General features: G+C 36.6%; 1 protein-coding gene across 1 annotated transcript; it reads left to right on the forward strand.

Moving 5' to 3' along the window:
* The first annotated feature begins 10,333 nt into the window (after positions 1–10,333).
* LOC109679856 (rho GTPase-activating protein 20-like) lies at positions 10,334–18,205 on the forward strand. The gene is made up of 4 exons (XM_074052190.1): positions 10,334–10,403; positions 13,717–13,794; positions 15,937–16,003; positions 18,030–18,205. The coding sequence occupies exons 2-4, from the start codon at positions 13,780–13,782 to the stop codon at positions 18,203–18,205; spliced, it is 258 nt and encodes an 85-aa protein (XP_073908291.1). The 5' UTR covers positions 10,334–10,403; positions 13,717–13,779.
* The last annotated feature ends 1,555 nt before the right edge of the window (positions 18,206–19,760 follow it).

Consider the following 19,760-nt stretch of genomic DNA (forward strand, 5'->3'; position numbering starts at 1 on the left):
CATAATAGGCTTTGTATTATAAGGGAAAACACATCCTTGGCATCATGGGAGGTAATTTTGTATGTTTCTATGAGGGTTACTTCCCAGTTAATGCATGATATTTCATGGTCTGTTCAGTCTAGTTGGTTTTAAGTATTTTGTTCACAGAGACCTGTTGGAAAGGCACCAGAGCTCAGGCAAAATTCGAAGAAATTTTGGATATTTCCAACATTATTTGTGGTTCTTTAGCAACTTCCCCCCATGATTTGAAATTGATATAGATAAAATGGGAATCAATTACCTAAGTCTTCATGCTAACATTCCACCAATTTGAAACTACTTCTTCATAGGTCTTCATATTATTCCACAAACACTGTTGCCATATTTAGCAGTGACTGTCATGTTGATGAAACCAATGTTCACTTCTCAGTAGTCAACTGCCTTGGTCTTTCTATAGCATTTGTCATGGCTTATTGCTCCCATATTTTAATACTCTCAGGACAAGCAAGTCCCAGGGGTCTGTTGTGAATCTTTTCTTCATCCCCATTACTAAGGGACCTCACTTCTTTGCTAGCTATTTAAACTGGTACTCAATGACTCCCAAATTTCAGTGATTGAGTCCTGCTTTGGGAAATAAGACAATCATTTTTAGCATACTGTCCCCTTTCAAATTTGGCATAATTAATTGTCCTTTATTTTGCCATTGATTAGCTGTTGTGTGTTGTTTAATGTATATCAGGAAGACATCTATACTGAAAGGGAAACTAAGAATGAAAAAACATCTTTGGAGGTCACAGAGAGAAAACACCTCATCCATGGCCCTGTGAAGCTGACAAATGGCTGGCATAGGAAGAAGAGGCATCTGTTCCTATTCAGCGATGCATTACTTATATTGAATAGCAGGTACATATGCACTAAATCCTCCCCTGATTGTCACAAAATGCATTTTCAATAATATGGATTTTTACTAACTATATAAGAAATCAAAGTTTTTTGTTATTGTATGCAAATGTTTTGATTCCTCCATTATTCCACAAGCATTTGTAGAGATCCTGTTCTGTGCCCCAACAGAGAATCAATCAAGAATCAACAGAAACAGACAGACATTGTATGTGTATCTGTAATCCCAGCCCTCTGTAGGTAAAGGCAGGACTATTTTTAGTTTCAGGCAAGTCTGGGCCACATAGTGAGGAACCATCTCAAAAGAAAAAAAGAAATCAAGCGAAAGGACACGCAGTGACCTTATTCCCAGGTCTTATATACAGATAAGAAACAAAAGGGAAAATTTTAGGCTTTGCTTCTAATAAGAAGACATGTCAGAAGATAAGACAGTGTTCAGACAAGGTCAACCACATGTGTCTCTATGGACTGGTGACATTTAAACTCTACCTAAGAGATGAACAGCAGCAATCATCCTAACACCAGGCAGAGGAAGCAGCAGGCCTGAAGTGGGTTCAATTTGGCCCTCTAGAGAAAGGGGGTCATTGAAGTCCATATGTCATGTGAGCATAATAAATGGGGCACAACATCAAATGGGAGATTTCAGAAGTCAGAGATCTGTTAATACAGGGTCTCCATAGGTCACAGCAAGAGGCTGGGATATTATTCTGAATTGCTAACTAGAGAAGTACCCAAAGAAGTTAATTTTTATCTAACCTTTTCTCTAGTACCTGCTTCCCTTTAAAAAGAATTAACCTAGAAGGTAACACTCACATACAGGAAATCAATGTGAGTCAATGCCCTGTATAGCTATCCTTATCTCAACCAGCAAAAACCCTTGTTCCTTCCTATTATTGCTTATACTCTCTCTACAACAAAATTAGAAATAAGGGCGAAATAGTTTCTGCTGGGTATTGAGGGGGGGGAGAGGGAGGAGGCGGAGTGGGTGATAAGGGAGGGGGTGGGGGCAGGGGGGAGAAATGAACCAAGCCTTGTATGCACATATGAATAATAAAAGAAAAATGAAAAAAAAGAAGTTAATTTTTAGTGTATTGTTCTTGCTATTATTGCATAGATAATGGATGGGAGAGCAGGCAGCATTGGAAGTAAGCAAACAGTCAGGTGAGGCAATATTCTTGATCACCAGGGGATAATATTCCTGATTTTCTGTCTTGGGCATGACACTGGCTATGAAAGATGCAGGCGATAAGTTAACCACCTGGGCACACTGTTATTTCTATACTGAACACAAATACCCAGCCTAAAACATGGTGATTACTTAGTTGTCTGAAGACAGGGAAATGGAAAGAATTGACTGGCCTGGGCTTCTATTTACCTGTCTACTCTCTTTTCATTATTTATCACATATCATGAAAGACAAAAGAAATCTCATCCAGAAGCCTTTTAGTCCCTCTGGAAAAACAATTTCCCCTACTGCCCTGCTACTGCCTTTCAGCTCTGTTATATTATAGGAAAGACATGAAAGATAGTGTATGGAATTTGTAAAATGCTTTATTTCGTCTAAGTGACACTAATGGGTATGATTCACCAGGGGCATATTTCCTGTGATGTAGTATACTAAGCCAAACTGTTTAGACAAATATAACAATATTAAGGGATGTGTAGGATGAAAGAAATAGCTTACAGACATTGTAGAGGTGGCAATGTGATAAAGGAGACAGAAAGACCATGTAGGCCCTGGCAGGAGGTCCTGGGTAAATTTCCTGACAGAGCCTGACATAGGACAAGTCTTAAATCATTAGGCTACTTGCATTCACCTTATTATCAAGGTAAAATCACTGTGGGGACCATATTAGGACTGTTCCAGCAGCGGCTTCTGCGGCAGTTTTCCCGCCAGACATTTCAAAAATAACGGCACAGCTCCGCCCTCGGCCGCTGCGCATGCGCGAAGCGCCTCTCAGCCCCGCCCCACGCAGCCTTCCTGCGCTCCCCTGTGTCCCCCACCCACCTGTAGCAGCCCTCTGGGCAGGCGCAGGGTGGACATTGGCACTTGCTTCAGGGTTGTGAAGCGCTGCAGGTGTCTGTTGGAAGTCAGTTTTTTAGATAGGAAAACAGGCTGAGAAAGGCACAGTCAATGGTCCCAATTCAGGCCCTGGGAAATTGCAGGAAGTCACTCAAGTCCAGGTCACCTCATCCAAACTTGAAGCCTCCTCTGTCTGTGCCCAGTCTGACAGATAAACTACCACAGTGCTCATTCTTGGCTTCTTAGGAACTTGCAGACCACTCACATTCTATTCTTAAACAGAGCATATTTTTCTCCTTTTTATTAACCTTTGTAATTATGAGAGTATTTAGGGAGAGTAGACCTTGCATTTCGTACCAGAGGCCATTTATTGTCCTGAATACTGCTGATCCCTTAATGAGTTTACAAAACTTAATGCTCTTCGGAAACCTTTCATATAAAGACTATGTCCTTTCAGTTAGAAAATTCGTTTACTCAAGAACTGAATTTTTATTTTGATTGGCCAATTATCCTTTAAGATGTGCAACACTTTTTCATTTTTCGCATACTGTTTTTGAAATCATCCACTGCATTCACTGAAAGGCTTTTCATAATGTTATTAAATTTATATCCATTTACTGTAAATTCCTTGTTTCAAAGACTCAGTTCTTAAAAGAAGATTTTCTGCCAGGCTCCAGTGGCTCACATCTTAATCTTACCTTCTTGGAAGTTTGTGAGGACCTCAGTTTCTGGTCAACTTGAGCAAAACCTTTGTGAAATTACACGTCCAATACCAGTTAGGTGCAGTGTCTGACCCCTTTCATGCTTCTAGCCATGGCAGGAAGCATAAAAAGATAATGGTCCTACTTGGCTTGGGCACCAAACAAGAGCCTTCTCAAAGTAATCAGAGCAAAATGGGTGAGAGATGGTGATCAAGGGGTAGAGCACTTGCCTACCTAGCCAGAAGTCCTAAGGACAAAACTTGTACCACCAAAAAATGACTAATATTTTATGTATTCTCTGCATGCATTTGGAATATTAGAAACTATAAGTGATTTCATGCATTTGAAATAAGCTTATAATTGCAAGGCCCTTATGATACAGAAAATACAGAATTATTTTTGAGAAGATAGCTATCAGTACCGAATGCAGCTAATACTAGCGTTCATCACAATGTTTATGAAAGTAACCATAATTATTGTCATTTCAGTATGTTCATGATCACCATTAATATGACAAAATATGTTTTTGAGAAAAACATCTACTCACTCCCTGCAATAACAAACACTTCTTTCTCTTACATGTTCCCCTTTGAGAAAGCATGTGTTGTGACCTCAATCAATTCCTTCAAGTTAATGATCAGAATTTAGTGGCTTGTTTCCCTACTTATCCACACACAGACTCAGTTCTTAAAAGGACTGATTTGTGTTCCATTTTACCTCAGCTCACCGCAGGCTTCATTTGGAAGCACTTTTGAGATTGATGAGGCAGTAACCAACTCCAGTGGAATAAAGACTTGATCAATTGCCCCATGTATTTTGTGGAAATGAGTGAATTTCACTTTGTGTGCAGGGATTCAAGGGAATTTAAATGTTTGTTTGCTCACGAAGCATTATATTGGCTCCACTTGTGCAGAATGTTCATAGTATATATTAGTATGAGGTTATTGTAATTTTTAATGAAGAAAAGAGTCTGAGTTAGCTCACAAGATTGTCATTGTTTTAATACTGTAGGTTGAGGAAACAACCTTATCCAAAATACTTGTGACCAGAAATGTTTCGGTTTGGGGATTTTTTGTTTTCAGTTTTGGAAACTTCAATATCCACTCAAGATATCTTAGGGATGTGATTCAAATCTAAATGTGAAATTCCTTTACATTTCACATAGAACTAATAGATGTAGCCTGGAGACAATTTTATATTACATGCCTTTATTTTGATTTTGACATGTCATATGACATCATGTGTGGAATTTTCTACTCATGGTATCATATTGGTGGTTATAAAGGTTTGCATTTCAAATTTTTAATTTTCTGATATGGGACTCTCAACCTGTACATTAGAAAATTTTTTCCCTTGAAGATGGAACCTTCATGATCACTTTAGATATTCATTAGAACACTAGATAGGACAAGATTCTTTTCATTGCAACTCACTTGTTATTTTTAAAACATAATCTGCTTTATAACTATTAAGATACTAATAGTATTAGAGTCTCACGAAGTATTTACAAAGGGAGAAAACCATATACATATTGAATATGCATCACTCACATGGAAGTCCTTGTAGTTGCTGCTGTGATTTGCCTTGTTCCATTTTTGTTGTTCTCTGTTTTTTAAGTTGGGTTCAGGTTGTAGGCTATGGCTTTTCAGCATAAACAGAAACAATTGGAAAAAATATGAAGAAAATCTTAATTAGATACGAAATGTAAAATATTCTGTTTGCTAATGGTAATACATGTTATATGAACTAAGACCGAAATGTATTTTAAAACCCCTGAACAAAGATAAATATATTTCTAGCCCTGTCTGTCATATGTAAAAAATTGTTTTCAGAAATCATACTCTTTGGAATCTTTATTTAGCCCCTGAAATTCTTTTGAGACAAGACATAGAAATTAAATAAACTAATGGTTCTCTAAAAATATCTTTAAGTTACAGAGTATGAAGCTTGATCAATACTTAACATCAAGAGAAACAGTGTGGACAGGTCTTCACCTGTTTGTTCAGTGCTTCCTGGGTTAGGCTTCACCCACCTGACCCTTGTTTGAGCCCCATCTAGCTTATCACTGAGCAGTCCCTAAGACTGCTAGAGATGGAATGGTCATGCCAAGTTCTAGAGTAGGGAGAATTAGCGTCTTCCCATGATCACAGCTGTTCCCACATTTAAGACATAAATAAAGCCTGTGCTTGATTATCTTTCTAGATATAAGAAAATCTTCAAGGTCGAACACTAATTCTGCTGCAGAACCTATGGATGGACAAAGTGGAGGAAGGCCACAACAGTGCCAAGAAGTCCTTTTACTTGGGCTGGCCCATGGAGAACTTCAGGGCCACCTTCCCGTAAGACCCACAACTTGGCCGTGTGTTTACTGGTTACCTGTGACAAGATACAGTCACTTTTATATTGTCTAGCACAGATAAAAAATGCAATTAAAGTTTTCCCACAAATTATTTAACAGGAAAATATTTTAATCTGGTTACATATTAAGCTGTGAACTCATAAGATCCTTCGTTTGCCTTGCATTTTCCCCAAAAAGGATTGTGCTTGTCAATATATGCAAGGGAATCAATAGTCAAACAGGTTTTCACCGGCAGTTTTTCTTTTTTATTTATTTATTTATTTATTTATTTTTTCCCTTTTTCTTTTATTATTCATATGTGCATACAAGGCTTGGTTCATTTCTCCCCCCTGCCCCCACCCCCTCCCTTACCACCCACTCCACCCCCTCCCGCTCCCCCCCTCAATACCCAGGAGAAACTATTTTGCCCTTATTTCTTTTTTTTTTTTTTTTTCAGTTTGATGGTTATACTTTATTTTTTTTTTCTTTTATTATTCATATGTGCATACAAGGCTTGGTTTATTTCTCCCCCCTGCCCCCACCCCCTCCCTTACCACCCACTCCACCCCCTCCCGCTCCCCCCCTCAATACCCAGGAGAAACTATTTTGCCCTTATTTCTTTTTTTTTTTTTTTTCAGTTTGATGGTTATACTTTATTTTTTTTTTCTTTTATTATTCATATGTGCATACAAGGCTTGGTTTATTTCTCCCCCCTGCCCCCACCCCCTCCCTTACCACACACTCCACCCCCTCCCGCTCCCCCCCTCAATACCCAGCAGAAACTATTTTGCCCTTATCTCTAATTTTGTTGTAGAGAGAGTATAAGCAATAATAGGAAGGAACAAGGGGTTTTGCTGGTTGAGATAAGGATAGCTATACAGGGCATTGACTCACATTGATTTCCTGTGCATGGGTGTTACCTTCTAGGTTAATTCTTTTTAATCTAACCTTTTCTCTAGTTCCTGGTCCCCTTTTCCTATTGGCCTCAGTTGCTTTAAGGTATCTGCTTTAGTTTCTCTGCATTAAGGGCAACAAATGCTAGCTAGTTTTTTAGGTGTCTTACCTATCCTCACCCCTCCCTTGTGTGCTCTCGCTTTTATCATGTGCTCATAGTCCAATCCCCTTGTTGTGTTTGCCCTTGATCTAATGTCCACATATGAGGGAGAACATACGATTTTTGGTCTTTTGAGCCAGGCTAACCTCACTCAGAATGATGTTCTCCAATTCCATCCATTTACCAGCGAATGATAACATTTCGTTCTTCTTCATGGCTGCATAAAATTCCATTGTGTATAGATACCACATTTTCTTAATCCATTCGTCAGTGCTGGGGCATCTTGGCTCCACCCCCTCCCGCTCCCCCCCTCAATACCCAGCAGAAACTATTTTGCCCTTATCTCTAATTTTGTTGTAGAGAGAGTATAAGCAATAACAGGAAGGGACAAGGGTTTTTGCTGGTTGAGATAAGGATAGCTATACAGGGCATTGACTCACATTGATTTCCTGTGCATGGGTGTTACCTTCTAGGTTAATTCTTTTTGATCTAACCTTTTTCAATAGGTCTCCAGAACCTGTATGGGTGGGTGGGTGATTGGAGACTGTGAAAGGAAACTAGGGATCAAGGGACTAGGCCTCTTTTCTAATATCCTCTCTCTATAATGATCAGGTATTATCTGTGAAGAAAGTAGATCTTTCCTCAACAGGGATTACTGAATAGTCCAACTAAGTGTGAAAAATTCATTTTGTCTTCTCAAATTAGTTCCTCAAAGAAATAATATTTAATGACACAAATAAAAATAATCATGCCATCAAATACTGGGATTCCTTTCTGACTGTGTGACAGATTATCATATTTGTTGTCAATAGACAATATACATCATATGTGACATGAAAATGATAATTTGGCTGTCTACCTAGCCATCTTCAGCTCATACTCTGTAATTCACAGAGATTGCACAACATAGGTCTGATGCTCTGAACAACTACACACCAAGTTTCATACATATTTTACACATGGATGGTTCATCTCAGGCACTCAACATCTTTACTGACCTCACCCCTGTCTGCCAAAGCATCATGAACCATCCGAAGATTGAGACAACTAGCTAAAATGCTAAAATGTTTATAAATTTAGGAGCTGGTGGAGTGGCTCAAGTGGTAGAGCGCCTGCCTAGCAAGCATGAAGCCCTGAGTTCAAACCTCACTACCACCAAAAATAGTTTTTGTAATTTTACTAAATTAAATGATGCAGGTTTTGACTCAAACAAAACTTCCCAAAGCTTATTGGGATGAAGACCATTTTTGTATCAATCTCTTCATGTCTTGTGTTCCATGGCTAATTTCTCTAGAGGTTATTGGTTCTTATTGCTTAATATTTCTTCCATGTTGCAGGTTTGAGGAAGGAATTTAAATTGGGCATATATGAATAGATTGAGAGAGTTTCCAAAAAAACATTTTTTGAGGGGATGAAATGTGAAAATTAGATTTACACTTAATTATAATGCTACAAAAATGCCCAGCAGCTGATGCCTTTTCTGTTTGCTATTGTTAGGTTGCTTCAAATTGGCATAATTAGAAGTGGTCCCCATGCACATAGGCAAGTTAGGGGCTGTGTGGGTGCTCCACACTCCTAATGAAACAGGTCCCAGTAGCAGACAGCTGCAAAGTGAAAGAGCTGCTGCTGATAGAAATACAAAATGTGACAGTCCTGGCATAAAAAGTCTGATGCTTCCATATTAATTTTGAGATAGGGCTGCCAAATTATACAGCAATTCACTTTTCAATGTAGACCCATGAAAAATTCAAACAAACCTCCACACACAAATTTGTACACAAATGTTCACAGTAGCATTGGTCAAAATAGCCCAAAATAAACCAAATAAATGTTTAATTAATGAGGAGATAAAGAAATGTGGTGTCGGAAAAGGGCAAGGGAAAATGGGGAGAGTAATTAGTAGGTACAGGACTTGCTTTGGGGAATAAGATAATATGACAGATACAAAATAATGTGAGTTTACTAAAAGTCATTCATGTTCAATTTCATGTTAGTTTTTAAAAATAGCTAAAATGTGATCAATCCATATATGAATTCTTATTAAAATATTTTAAACATTTAATACAGCTGCAAAATAGAAAAGGAGATACTAATCTTCAGCAACTTAGCTACAGGTGAATTGATATTGGTCAGTGGATCACACTAATGAAACATGTTTTCTAAGAAGAAATTTGTATAAAGAAATAAAACATTGTGGACTTTTGTCCTGTAAAAAGTTATTATTGTTTCTGATGCAAGGGTAGTCCATCAAAAGGACAAATTTCTTAAGTATGATTGAATCTGAACAAAAGTATTTTTTATGTTTGAATAGTACTTCAAGCTCCTGAGGTTTAATTACCCTCTTTATCAGTGGCGGAAACTGAAGCTTAGAGCAGTTATGTGATGTGGCTGTGGCCATATAACTTCCAGGGCACAGTGCAATCCAGTGTTTAAATCCCAAACCAACATCTCTTCCACCATAACATCCACTTCCCATAACTGGAAGATCACCTGTAAAGAGCAGAGTCCCTTAATCCATTTATCAGCAGGATCCTACTCTCACCTGTACACACAGCAGTAACAATGGGTTGCTAATATTTTTATGTGAAATGATGATCTTAAAATCTTAGCATAAATATGTTATATTGTTTACTTTTTCTCACTTTTTAAATTGTAGCTCTTCAGAACAAAAAGAAAAATGGCACTCATTCCTTGAAAGGTATTTTGCTAGTGTACATATCTGAATTTTTAAATTTGTAATAAAAGAAGGAATGTCCCTCAAAGCCAGTACCCCCAAACTGTTCCACTTTTTCTTCACAGAAATTACTAGACTAGCCTCAAATAAATTCTTACTTGCCTCTACCCTGGCTGCTACTATAGAAAGTGTTCTCAAGTTGGATGTATGCTTTTTTTGATATTTGAGGAAGTTTTGTTTACAACTGTTACCCTTTTATTCTCTTTAACCTATATATTGGAGCCAATGTTATTCTTGAAACATACACTAAATTCCCACAAACATATGTTAGTTATCCTACTGAGAAAATTCAAAGATAGTGCAGCTTCCTACCTTTGGATCCAGGAAGGTGTTAGGTCATTGCATCCAGGAAAGAATGCTTAAGGACTGGATTTTCTTTTCAAATGTCACATCACAGGGAAAACTGTTATCTACTGGGGTACATCTCATTTTCCTGAAATATTTTTGCTTATTTTCAAACACATAATTGATCTGGCTGAATTTCTTCATATGCTTTTAAAAATAATATAATAAAGATGAATAATTTTAACAACATATGTTGATTAGAAAATAAGCAACTAGCTAATTCATATTACTATTTGTATCGAATCATTAGAAACATCAGTCTAATAAAAGAGAAGGACCACCAGAAGAGTGTTGAGCTCCAGATTTTCATCAAAGACATCCAGCACTCTGTAAGTTTTTTTCAGACCAAAAAGAAAATTTCAAGTTCCTGACTTAGACATAATGACAGAGAGGGAGGGAGGGAGGGAGGGAGAGAGAGAGAGACAGACAGAGAGAGAGAGAGAGAGAGAGAGAGAGAGAGAGAGAGAATTTATCAAGTATCACATGGAATCTTTCCTTAGGAAAGCATTTAGTTACACTTATTTTTGAAGGTCAGTTACATACACCATGGCTCTCTATCCTTAAATACTTATGTATTTCATTAGAACGAGGATTTTCTTGTTTGTAACTCCCATTCTGCAACTTCAGCAAATTCAATATTGTTTTTATATATGATATGTGATATAGATTTGATATAATATGTGTATGTGTGTTTGTACAGTGCTGGTGTTTGAGTTCAGGGCCTCATGCATGCTAGACAAATGCTTTATGACTAACATAGTTCCCCAGCCAATATAAAATTTTATCAACTATTCCTCTTCCAATTTTTTTTGTTCATCCTAATAGTATTCCCTTTTCCAGGACAGGATCCTCTAGAGTAAGTCATTGCATATAACAATTATTTCATATGCAGTTTTGATAGGTCTTTCATTCTTAAAAACATCAAGATTCAATAGAGCCAGCTAAGAAGGATGAAACTTTGAAGGGATCAGGATATATCTACCTCATCTTTTTTAATATTATTGAGAAAAATCCTGTACCTTCAATAGTACATAGCATTTAATTTCTAAAATTATTCTACAGTAGCCAGGATGTTCACAATGATGAGTAAACTATTCTAGGTATTTTTATGTTCCTTAGTTCTGTACAGTGGTTCTAAATTGCACAAGATAGTATTGAAAGAGGAAAAGGATAGTACCAGTAGAAAGCCAAAAGATTGTTCTGACCTTTTTAATGCACCAAATGAATTGTGGATAGTTCTCATGTAAGGAAGCACAGGTTTGTCTCTGCCTGCTTGATTCCAGTGGTGACAAGTGGTTACATTTAGAATTTGTCATGGAAAACTTCTTGACATTTTAAAAAGTCAACTATACTTAGGTCCAATTTACGAAACAATAAACATTTTGAGTGCACTGGTTTTTATCTCATAATATGAAGATCTAAATCATCTTGTGCATGGCAGCCCATCCAAATGGGAAAAAGCCACATTTCCATATTCGCAAATGTTTTAATAAATATTTTTAAAACTTTATTTGTTGTTGGGTGCTGGTGGCACATGTCTGTAATCTTAGCTACTTGGTAGACTGAGATCAGGAGGACTGCAATTTGAGGCCATTGCAGGCAAAATGTTAATAAGACCATATTTCAAGTAATAACTGAACATGGTGACATGTGCTGGTTTTCCCAGCTAGGTGGGCAGCTGTGATCAGGAGGATTGTGGTTCCAGGCTAGTCTAGGGGAAAGAAAAAGTTTTTGAAGGCCTATTTCAACAGAAGAAAAGATCAGCATGGTAACACATGCCTGTCATCTCAACAATAGCAGAGGCATAAAATGGGAGGATTACAGTTCACTTGGTCCTGGACAGACATTGAGAACCTATCTCTGAGATAACCAGAGCAAAAAGGTCTGGAGACCTGATTCATGTGGCGGAGTGCCGGTCTAGCAAATGTGAAACCCTGAGTTCAAACCTCAGCATCAAAAAAAAAAAAAAAAATCACTTAAATTCTTTTTTTTTTTTTAAAAAGAGCTTTGACTAGACAAATTTACCCATTTTGTCTACAAGAACACAATCTAGAATAAATACAAATATTATTGGATTATTATTTTTACTTACCCTGTTCCAGCTTTCATGAACACACACTGTTTTGCAAACCATATAAATTAGAAAATGATTAGCATTATAAAGAGATTTTTTTCTCCGTAAAACATTTAATGATGGAATTTTAAAATTATAAGGGAGACTTTCCTGACATATTAAAAAGTGCAGAATCTTTACTTCTAACTAAATTTGAAGCTAAAGCTCAATTGTACTCTCTAGCTATTATAGCATAAAAAACTGACTTCTCACAGTTTTGTTGCTCTAAGCCATACTTTTGGGTTCTCAGAAAAAAATTTCACAATTCTTAGGCTGTAAGAATGAATTTAATTTAACACTATTTGTTTATAAATGTCCAATGAATCCTGGCCAGACTTGGTGGATAGCCTGTATTCATAGATATTTATAAGCCAGAAATTGGAAGCATTGTGGTTCAAGGCTTGGCTGGGCAAAAAAAAAAAAAATGTGAGAGCACTTTCAGAGCCAACTTTCTTGTCAGCCAATTAGTCCATAATAAAATAAAACACAATGAATTACAAAAGAGTTTCCATAAATTCATTTTAGTACCATTTAAAAGCCTATGGGTGCCAACCTATGCTGTTTGTCTTTTTAACCAGCCTTTTGGTATGTAGCTCAGACTGTCCTCAAACTCACAATCCTTTCGCCTTAGGCTTTGGAATGCTGGCTTTCGAGAGTGTGACACCATGTCCAGCCATGGACATGGCTTATCATGCCATGTCCATGTATCATGCTTATCAGATGATACAAAACTCACTGTGGATTTATATGTTACAAACTCTACATGCAGAGTATTTTTCTTATTTTATGATAATGTGTTTTGAAATTCAGATGGTTCAATGGTATCAACTCAGAATTCCTTTAATTATTTTCAGATTTTCTAGAAATTGTCTTTCTATTTTTATAGAGTATATCTGAATGTAATATGTAGGAGAAATGATTTAATTCAGTGGCAGATGGGAATGGAGGAAAATATGAAAGATTTCATTTTTGATTTTTAGATTATTTTAATAAATACCAAAAATGAAAATCTAACAAACTCTGCAAAGAAACTGCTCTCTCCATTGTGGTTTTTTGAAAATGTCCTTAATAGACAGGTTTTTTTTTTGGATTTTAGTGGAACTGAATACATAACTTGCAAAGGAATAATGCCATAACATCAAAACACAAATTGGGAACACAAGGAAAAGGATTCAGCTCCCCCTTTTGAAACTATTGGCCCGTGATTATGGAAGTAACCTCACAGTGCTCAAGACCAGTCCCCATGCCCTCTTTGAATACTGAAATTTTCTCTTCCTTAACAAAGATGTTATATTTCAAATCCTTTATTTGAAAAGAAATGTGTTATACTGAAATGCTTTCTAGTGACTTTCTGTTATATAAGGGACTGAAAAATATTTATTAAGTGTTTGTGTTCTGCATGTGCTTTATGAAGTCATCACTTGAAAGCAAGCTTTGTGTTGAATATGGATAATAATTTGACCATAACTATGTAATCACGTGCTTTGGAATTTTTAATTTATAGCATTTTTCTCATTTATTTTTCATAGCCTGTTGCTGTCACTGCATCAAGTACTGATACAGTGAATGGTATTATCAAGAAAACACTTTCAATGCTAGGAATAAGTGTAAGTTACTTACAAATAATTTTTAAATTGAAAGAAACTTAGATTTTTGAGATTCATAAATTTGTTTTTATGTATACATATAAATAAATATCATCATATGATATTTGATTATTATAGATATCAATGTCAAATGTTGCCCCAACCTCACTTTTGGGAACTGAAGGCAGCTATGAAATAAGATTAGTCTATATATGAGGACTGTTCTTGCAGTCTCATTTTAACTTTCATGCCAATTGAAAGTCATAGCTTAATGAATTGGGCTATAACTGTAGAAAACTAATAACAAGCATTTTGATTTTATAGATTATAAGCATATACAATAAAACTTGTATGAGATTTGTAATAGAAAGTTCTCCTTCATTAGAGTGTTCTTTTTGTATCATCTTTTCCGTTTTCTCCTTTCCCATACCTGTTTACTCAGATTCTCACCAGAAGACACAATCTGAATGTGATGAAACCTACAGTCCACGCTTTATTATACATTTTTACATAAAGAACATGTGGCTAGGAGCCAGGTTCACTGGATATTGGTCCCAAGAATTAGATAGCTGATACCTTTAAATAACTGATAAAGAGAGAAACAAGTTTGGATGAAACCATGGACTTGGGGGCATTTGTGTGTGCACCACTCTCATCCTGTTCCGCTTTTAGGTGTCTATTGCTTTATGTTTTGATGGTGCTGGAATGTGCAACTAAGCATTTTTGATAGAAAAGGTGCACATATTTGAGGATAAGGCTGGAAAAAAGGAGGAGGAAGATACAACTCAGTTTTATTAAATTAAATGACTTGTGGACCAATAGGAAGTGAAAAAAGCATGGGCTAACATGGTTGCTTATATAAAATTCTCATTGTGAAAATTCCTTGATATTGTGACACAATCTCTAAGATTTGTATATAAATTTGACTGGGTGGTATAATCAAGTCCCTTAGAAACTCAGGGTAGCCAGAATTTGGAATAATAAATAAACCATTTTTATAGGAGTAGAATTTATTAATACATTGAAAAAGAGCCAAATTTATAACTTCTTAGTAAAGCAGACACCTCTGCACTAATTTCTATCTGTAGGATGTAATCTGCATAAAATTAAATCTTGGAAGAGAATGAGTAGTTTTAGGGACAGAATGGAGAGAGTCAATTAAAATACAATTCATTTAGTTAATATTTGTGAATTTCCTTTGCTTAACAGCTCACTACAAATGAAAGAATTTCTATTTTAATATAAGAATAGAGGCTATTTGGTTATGTATGTGTACCTGATGTAAGTGACTTCAACAACAAATATCCAACGCCTGTCTTATAAGAAAATATGTTTTATGAGGTCTTACTTCCTATTTGCCACGCACTACTGAGCTGATTTAGCATGCACATATGTGTACTTTTCACCAATATCTCCACTTGCAACATGTTTATGCTTTAACTCCTCCTTTAGTACTCCAAAATAATTCAACGGAATGTATGTAACCTAGGTTTTTTTAAGTAGAATTTCAATATTGTTGGCCAATAGTTCTGCTGGCCCATTTCCCAGGTAGAGTTCCTATAAAGCTTTTCCCCCCAGGATAGGGCTGCTCTGACTAAAAGTTAATGGCAACTTCCCTCTGACATCTTCTGAAGGTCTCTTGAGCATCTGTCTCTTTTGCCCAGAGTTGGTTAGCTTGCAATGACTTCTAAGTTTTACTTTGCTCAGGTGTAGTCATGGCATGTGTTTGGCTCTCTGAGCAACAAGTTTGTCTGTAGAGGGACATGTGGAGGCAAAACCCAACATTCTCCTCAAACAGTGGCGATATCAGAAAGAAGGACACTGGGGATTAGACTTTCCATCCTTATTGAAGGAGCATGAGCTTGATTTCTTATTCCCTGGGTAACTCAGAAAATGATGGCTTGGTTGCATTGTGGAGAGTAGATCCATGGTCCTTCAGAAGCCATGAGGCAAGAATCTGGAGCAATCAACTGGAGGCTTGAAAGTACACAGAAATTACTAAAATCAGTACTGTTGAAATTGTGGCCACCACATGCATACAATTGCAATTATACTGAAACAAATTCCTTTCCTTTTTAGAAACACATAATTGTTGAGGAACTGTGTTCTTTAAGAATCTATTGTCAATGATTTTTTGTGATCCTTAGTTGTTTTGTCTCCCAGGGCTGTGAGAAGGAGTACCTGCTGTCCTTCATTTCTGGAAAGGAAGAAGCCCCATTCACACTCATTGGTAAATGTCAAGAAAAATCTAAAATATGATTGATTGGGTTCAAAGTTGTACCTCTTAGTCTCAAAGTATTGATTGTTCTCTGACACTTAAATACCTCTTGTACATTTAAGAAATAATTACCTAGCACTTACTCTATAATGGTACCTGGAAACATCTCCTTACTCAAAAATTTCTGGTATAGTTGAACAGAAAAATATGAAGCTTTCTTCTGATTTTTCACACAAAGAATGTTTTCTTAAAAAACAAGAACAGAACTATTTTGGCTAAGAAATTTAAATTAAATTGCAAATTCCTTATCCCTATTGTTCCTTTTCAGTAAAAATCCACTGTCCTTTTTTCTACAGACTATGGAGCCTCTATTTTGTAAGGACCTTCTAAAATTCAGCCAGGATTGTAAATCCACATGCAAATATTTAACTGACACAAGCTCTATGGTCAGGACTTTTCTCAGCATAAATGGAAAAGGAGATAATCAGGTTCCCAAAGGCTTCCCTGACTGAGCATCCTGAATTTGTCATTTATTAGGTTGCATTTTCTAGCAGGTCTTTTCATATTTACTGATAGTCTACTCATCTGTAAAATAGTCATTAGAACAAATTAGCTGGAAACAAAATTCATAGGCCATCAAGTGTGGTTGAAGAAACAAAGCCATTCCAGCATAGAAAGGGCCAGACAAATTGTGTATGCTGTAGTGAAAAGGAGATGATTTCTGGTGAAAATCATAAAGCATTTTTTTCTTTTTAACAATGTAGACATTACTATAAAATTAGGACCATGAAATAAGTTGGAGATCGATGTATTGAAAACATATTTACCTTAATATAATATATTAATTTGATAAGTAACATTGTCTCACTGATAATTTTAAGGATGGAAAAACCTTCACATATGGTTGGCTCTGAAGAACTCCCACTATCAGCTTTTCTGAGTCTGTAGTTTTGATGTAACCTCAGTTCTCAAGTGTGAGTCAACTGTTGGTCATCCTGATGCCTTGGCTTTATTACACTGATGCCAGAGGATTTCTTTTATTCTAAAAATCAGAAGTTGCCATATTTCTTGTTCTGAATGCAGCTTCGACTTGTATCTGCCAGATGGAAAGGAAAAGCGAGAGTTCACCAAGTAACATCAGTAAAAAATGAGAAATTAATGAATGGGAGCTTATATGCTGTTCCTAGATACTGAAATTCAATTCTCATTACAATACCTTTGAGAATTCTTTGTAAAAGAAGTAATTCAAAGGATGAAAGAGCAAAACAAGTCACTAGCCATGCAGCTCCTGATGACTCTGGGTATGGCTTCCCTCCTTGCAGTGTTTTGCACATTGTTTCTGATTTCTAATACCCTGCAGTCTTCTTTCTACTCCCTTTCTGTGAGGAAACACCAGAAATACAGCAGTGGGAGAGAAAGATGAGGAAAACCAGTCCACTACTCAGGAGTAGCCTTGACTTGAGAACTGATGAGGGAAATAAAATATCCTTAGATAAAACTGACATCATGTATAGCAAAATGTTAATCTTAGCAATTATTGGCATGTATAGTTTGATTATTAAAGAATATTAGTAGCTAATATCCATCAATGTATTTTCTTACATCTTTATAAGTCTCTGCAATCGGAATGACAGATGTGTAAAATGATGACTACAAGGTTAGAGGAGTCAAGCAAAATGCCTAAGATATCAAAACCTGTGTGATGTCAATGCAGAAACTAGAAGGCCTTAAATAGTCTTAGATGGGAACATAGCAAAAGTCACCATTAAACAATGCAGTGGTGAATCTATGCATTCCAAGCAAGGCAAAATATTTGAGTTTTTAAAAATATCTTTATTAAACTCCTGTGCTTTGGCTCCTGGTTTTGAATGGTCTCCTCAGTGAGTGTGCATAATTCATGCAGGAAACATAGCCTTCTTCACTCCATAGGCCCCAAGAGAACGATGCTCATATCACTGTTCATGAGCTCAGCAAAAGGTAAATTTGATCACAACCATCACCATCAGTTTGAATCAATATTTTAATTTTCTCCACATAGGACATGAGTATCCGTACACTATTAAAATGAACCATCTCAGATATAAGGTGTCTATGCCGCAAGGACCAAGAATGTTAACCTCTCAGACCCTCCAGGATTCCTTCCAGGAGCAGATGTCCCCAGATCTGGAAGGATATTTTTTTCTTCAGCCAAAGCACCCACCCAAAGGCAAGTAGGGGAACAGTGAGTACCTCCTTCCCATCTTTCAAGTGCCATCTCTTAGCTCACACCTCCATTTCTGACCAAGAAAATCCATGACACATAAGTATTCTCCCTATGGCAGAAGATGATATATGCAGGAACTGAGTACTCACTCAGAATCAGGCTTAGAACGCCTATAAAGACTGAAGTTAAGACCCAAGTCTTGTCTAGGAGGATTTTTTCATTCCTCCTCAGAGATAATTGCTCTCTTATCTGTTTTCCCAGAGCACTTTAGACTTTAATGAGACATTTGTGTGTCTCAATACAGGATGGTCTTTGAGTTCTGGAGTCTCATATCTTACCCACCCCATGTGCCATTATCTGGGATGAGAGTAGTCATGACTGCATGACTTAGACACACTTGGAACTGATGGTCTTGAGCAAAGTATTATGGTTTTACATGGACTCTCTCCTTTATCTGGAGTGCCTTTTACTCTAGAACTCTACTCCATGGCAAGTTTGCACTCTACAGATAGAATTGTAGAGAACTTTATCAATTCAGGGACTTTTTATTCATCCTTCTTACCAGTTTTTTCCTCTAATGTTACAATGTTCTCCCACTGATATTTCTTTCTCTGATACAAATATGTTATTAATTTGGGATATATTTTGGCTGGAAAAGAGTTTCTTCTTATTTTACTGTTGCCATTGTTATTCTGTAAGCTCACAGCTTACATTTTCTCATACCCTAATTCATTCTGGGACACTTTAAAACAGGTTGCTTTATCACCCTAAATTTTCATGGCACCCACATAAACATTCATTCATAATATGATATTTCCCATCAAATAACATACATCATAAAAGGTCTGACTAAATTTGAAAATATTTTTGAGAATATATTGGACTCGGTGTTCACTTTGCTTTCAGTCTTTTCTCATAGAATAGCTTGCACATACAGCTTTATATCAAGGGACGGGGCATTATTACTATCATTTTTCAAATTAAGACTAGGTAATAGAATATATTTGGGTAATTTTTGAAATGATAAAATCAGAGAAATCAAGTTGAATACCATAATTTAACTTGTGTATTTACATTCATAGTCATCAAATTTGTACATATTGTCATCCAGGAATATCCTCCAGGATTGAAGAATGTGTGTGCTTTCTTCTTATCTACAGTTTGAATTGGTGGGAGTGTGTACAACAGATAGAGAGTTAATTTTGATTCAGTTAGAGGCTGATAACTGAAATGAAGAGAAGTAGAGCTTGTTTTGTGGGGAGATGACTGTTTCCTAGGCTGCCTTAAACTATCTGAGTGAGGGATAAAGTAAACCTCATCAAGAGCGCTATGAATCATGCCTTGTTCTGAGGAGTGCACTAGTCCAATGAGGTATAGATGGTATCATACCTGCAGGTTAAATCAAGGAATTAAATCTAAAGGAGATTTTATTAAATATTCCAAGTAAGTGGCAGAGTCAGAAACCCACAGTGGCATCACTGGAATCTCTGTTCCAGCCCCACAAGCATTGCCCCTGTGTTTATAGAAAAGCCAAGTGAGCAGTTATTTAAAGATTTGTGGTCAAAT

The sequence above is a fragment of the Castor canadensis genome, chromosome 13 (genome assembly GCF_047511655.1).
Source record: "Castor canadensis chromosome 13, mCasCan1.hap1v2, whole genome shotgun sequence".
NCBI lineage: Eukaryota > Metazoa > Chordata > Mammalia > Rodentia > Castoridae > Castor > Castor canadensis.

Coding starts and splice junctions, on each gene's coding strand:
- LOC109679856 (XM_074052190.1), top strand. Junction 16,004..18,029: donor AGCCCCATTCACACTCATTG/GTAAATGTCAAG, acceptor TTCTCCACATAG/GACATGAGTATCCGTACACT.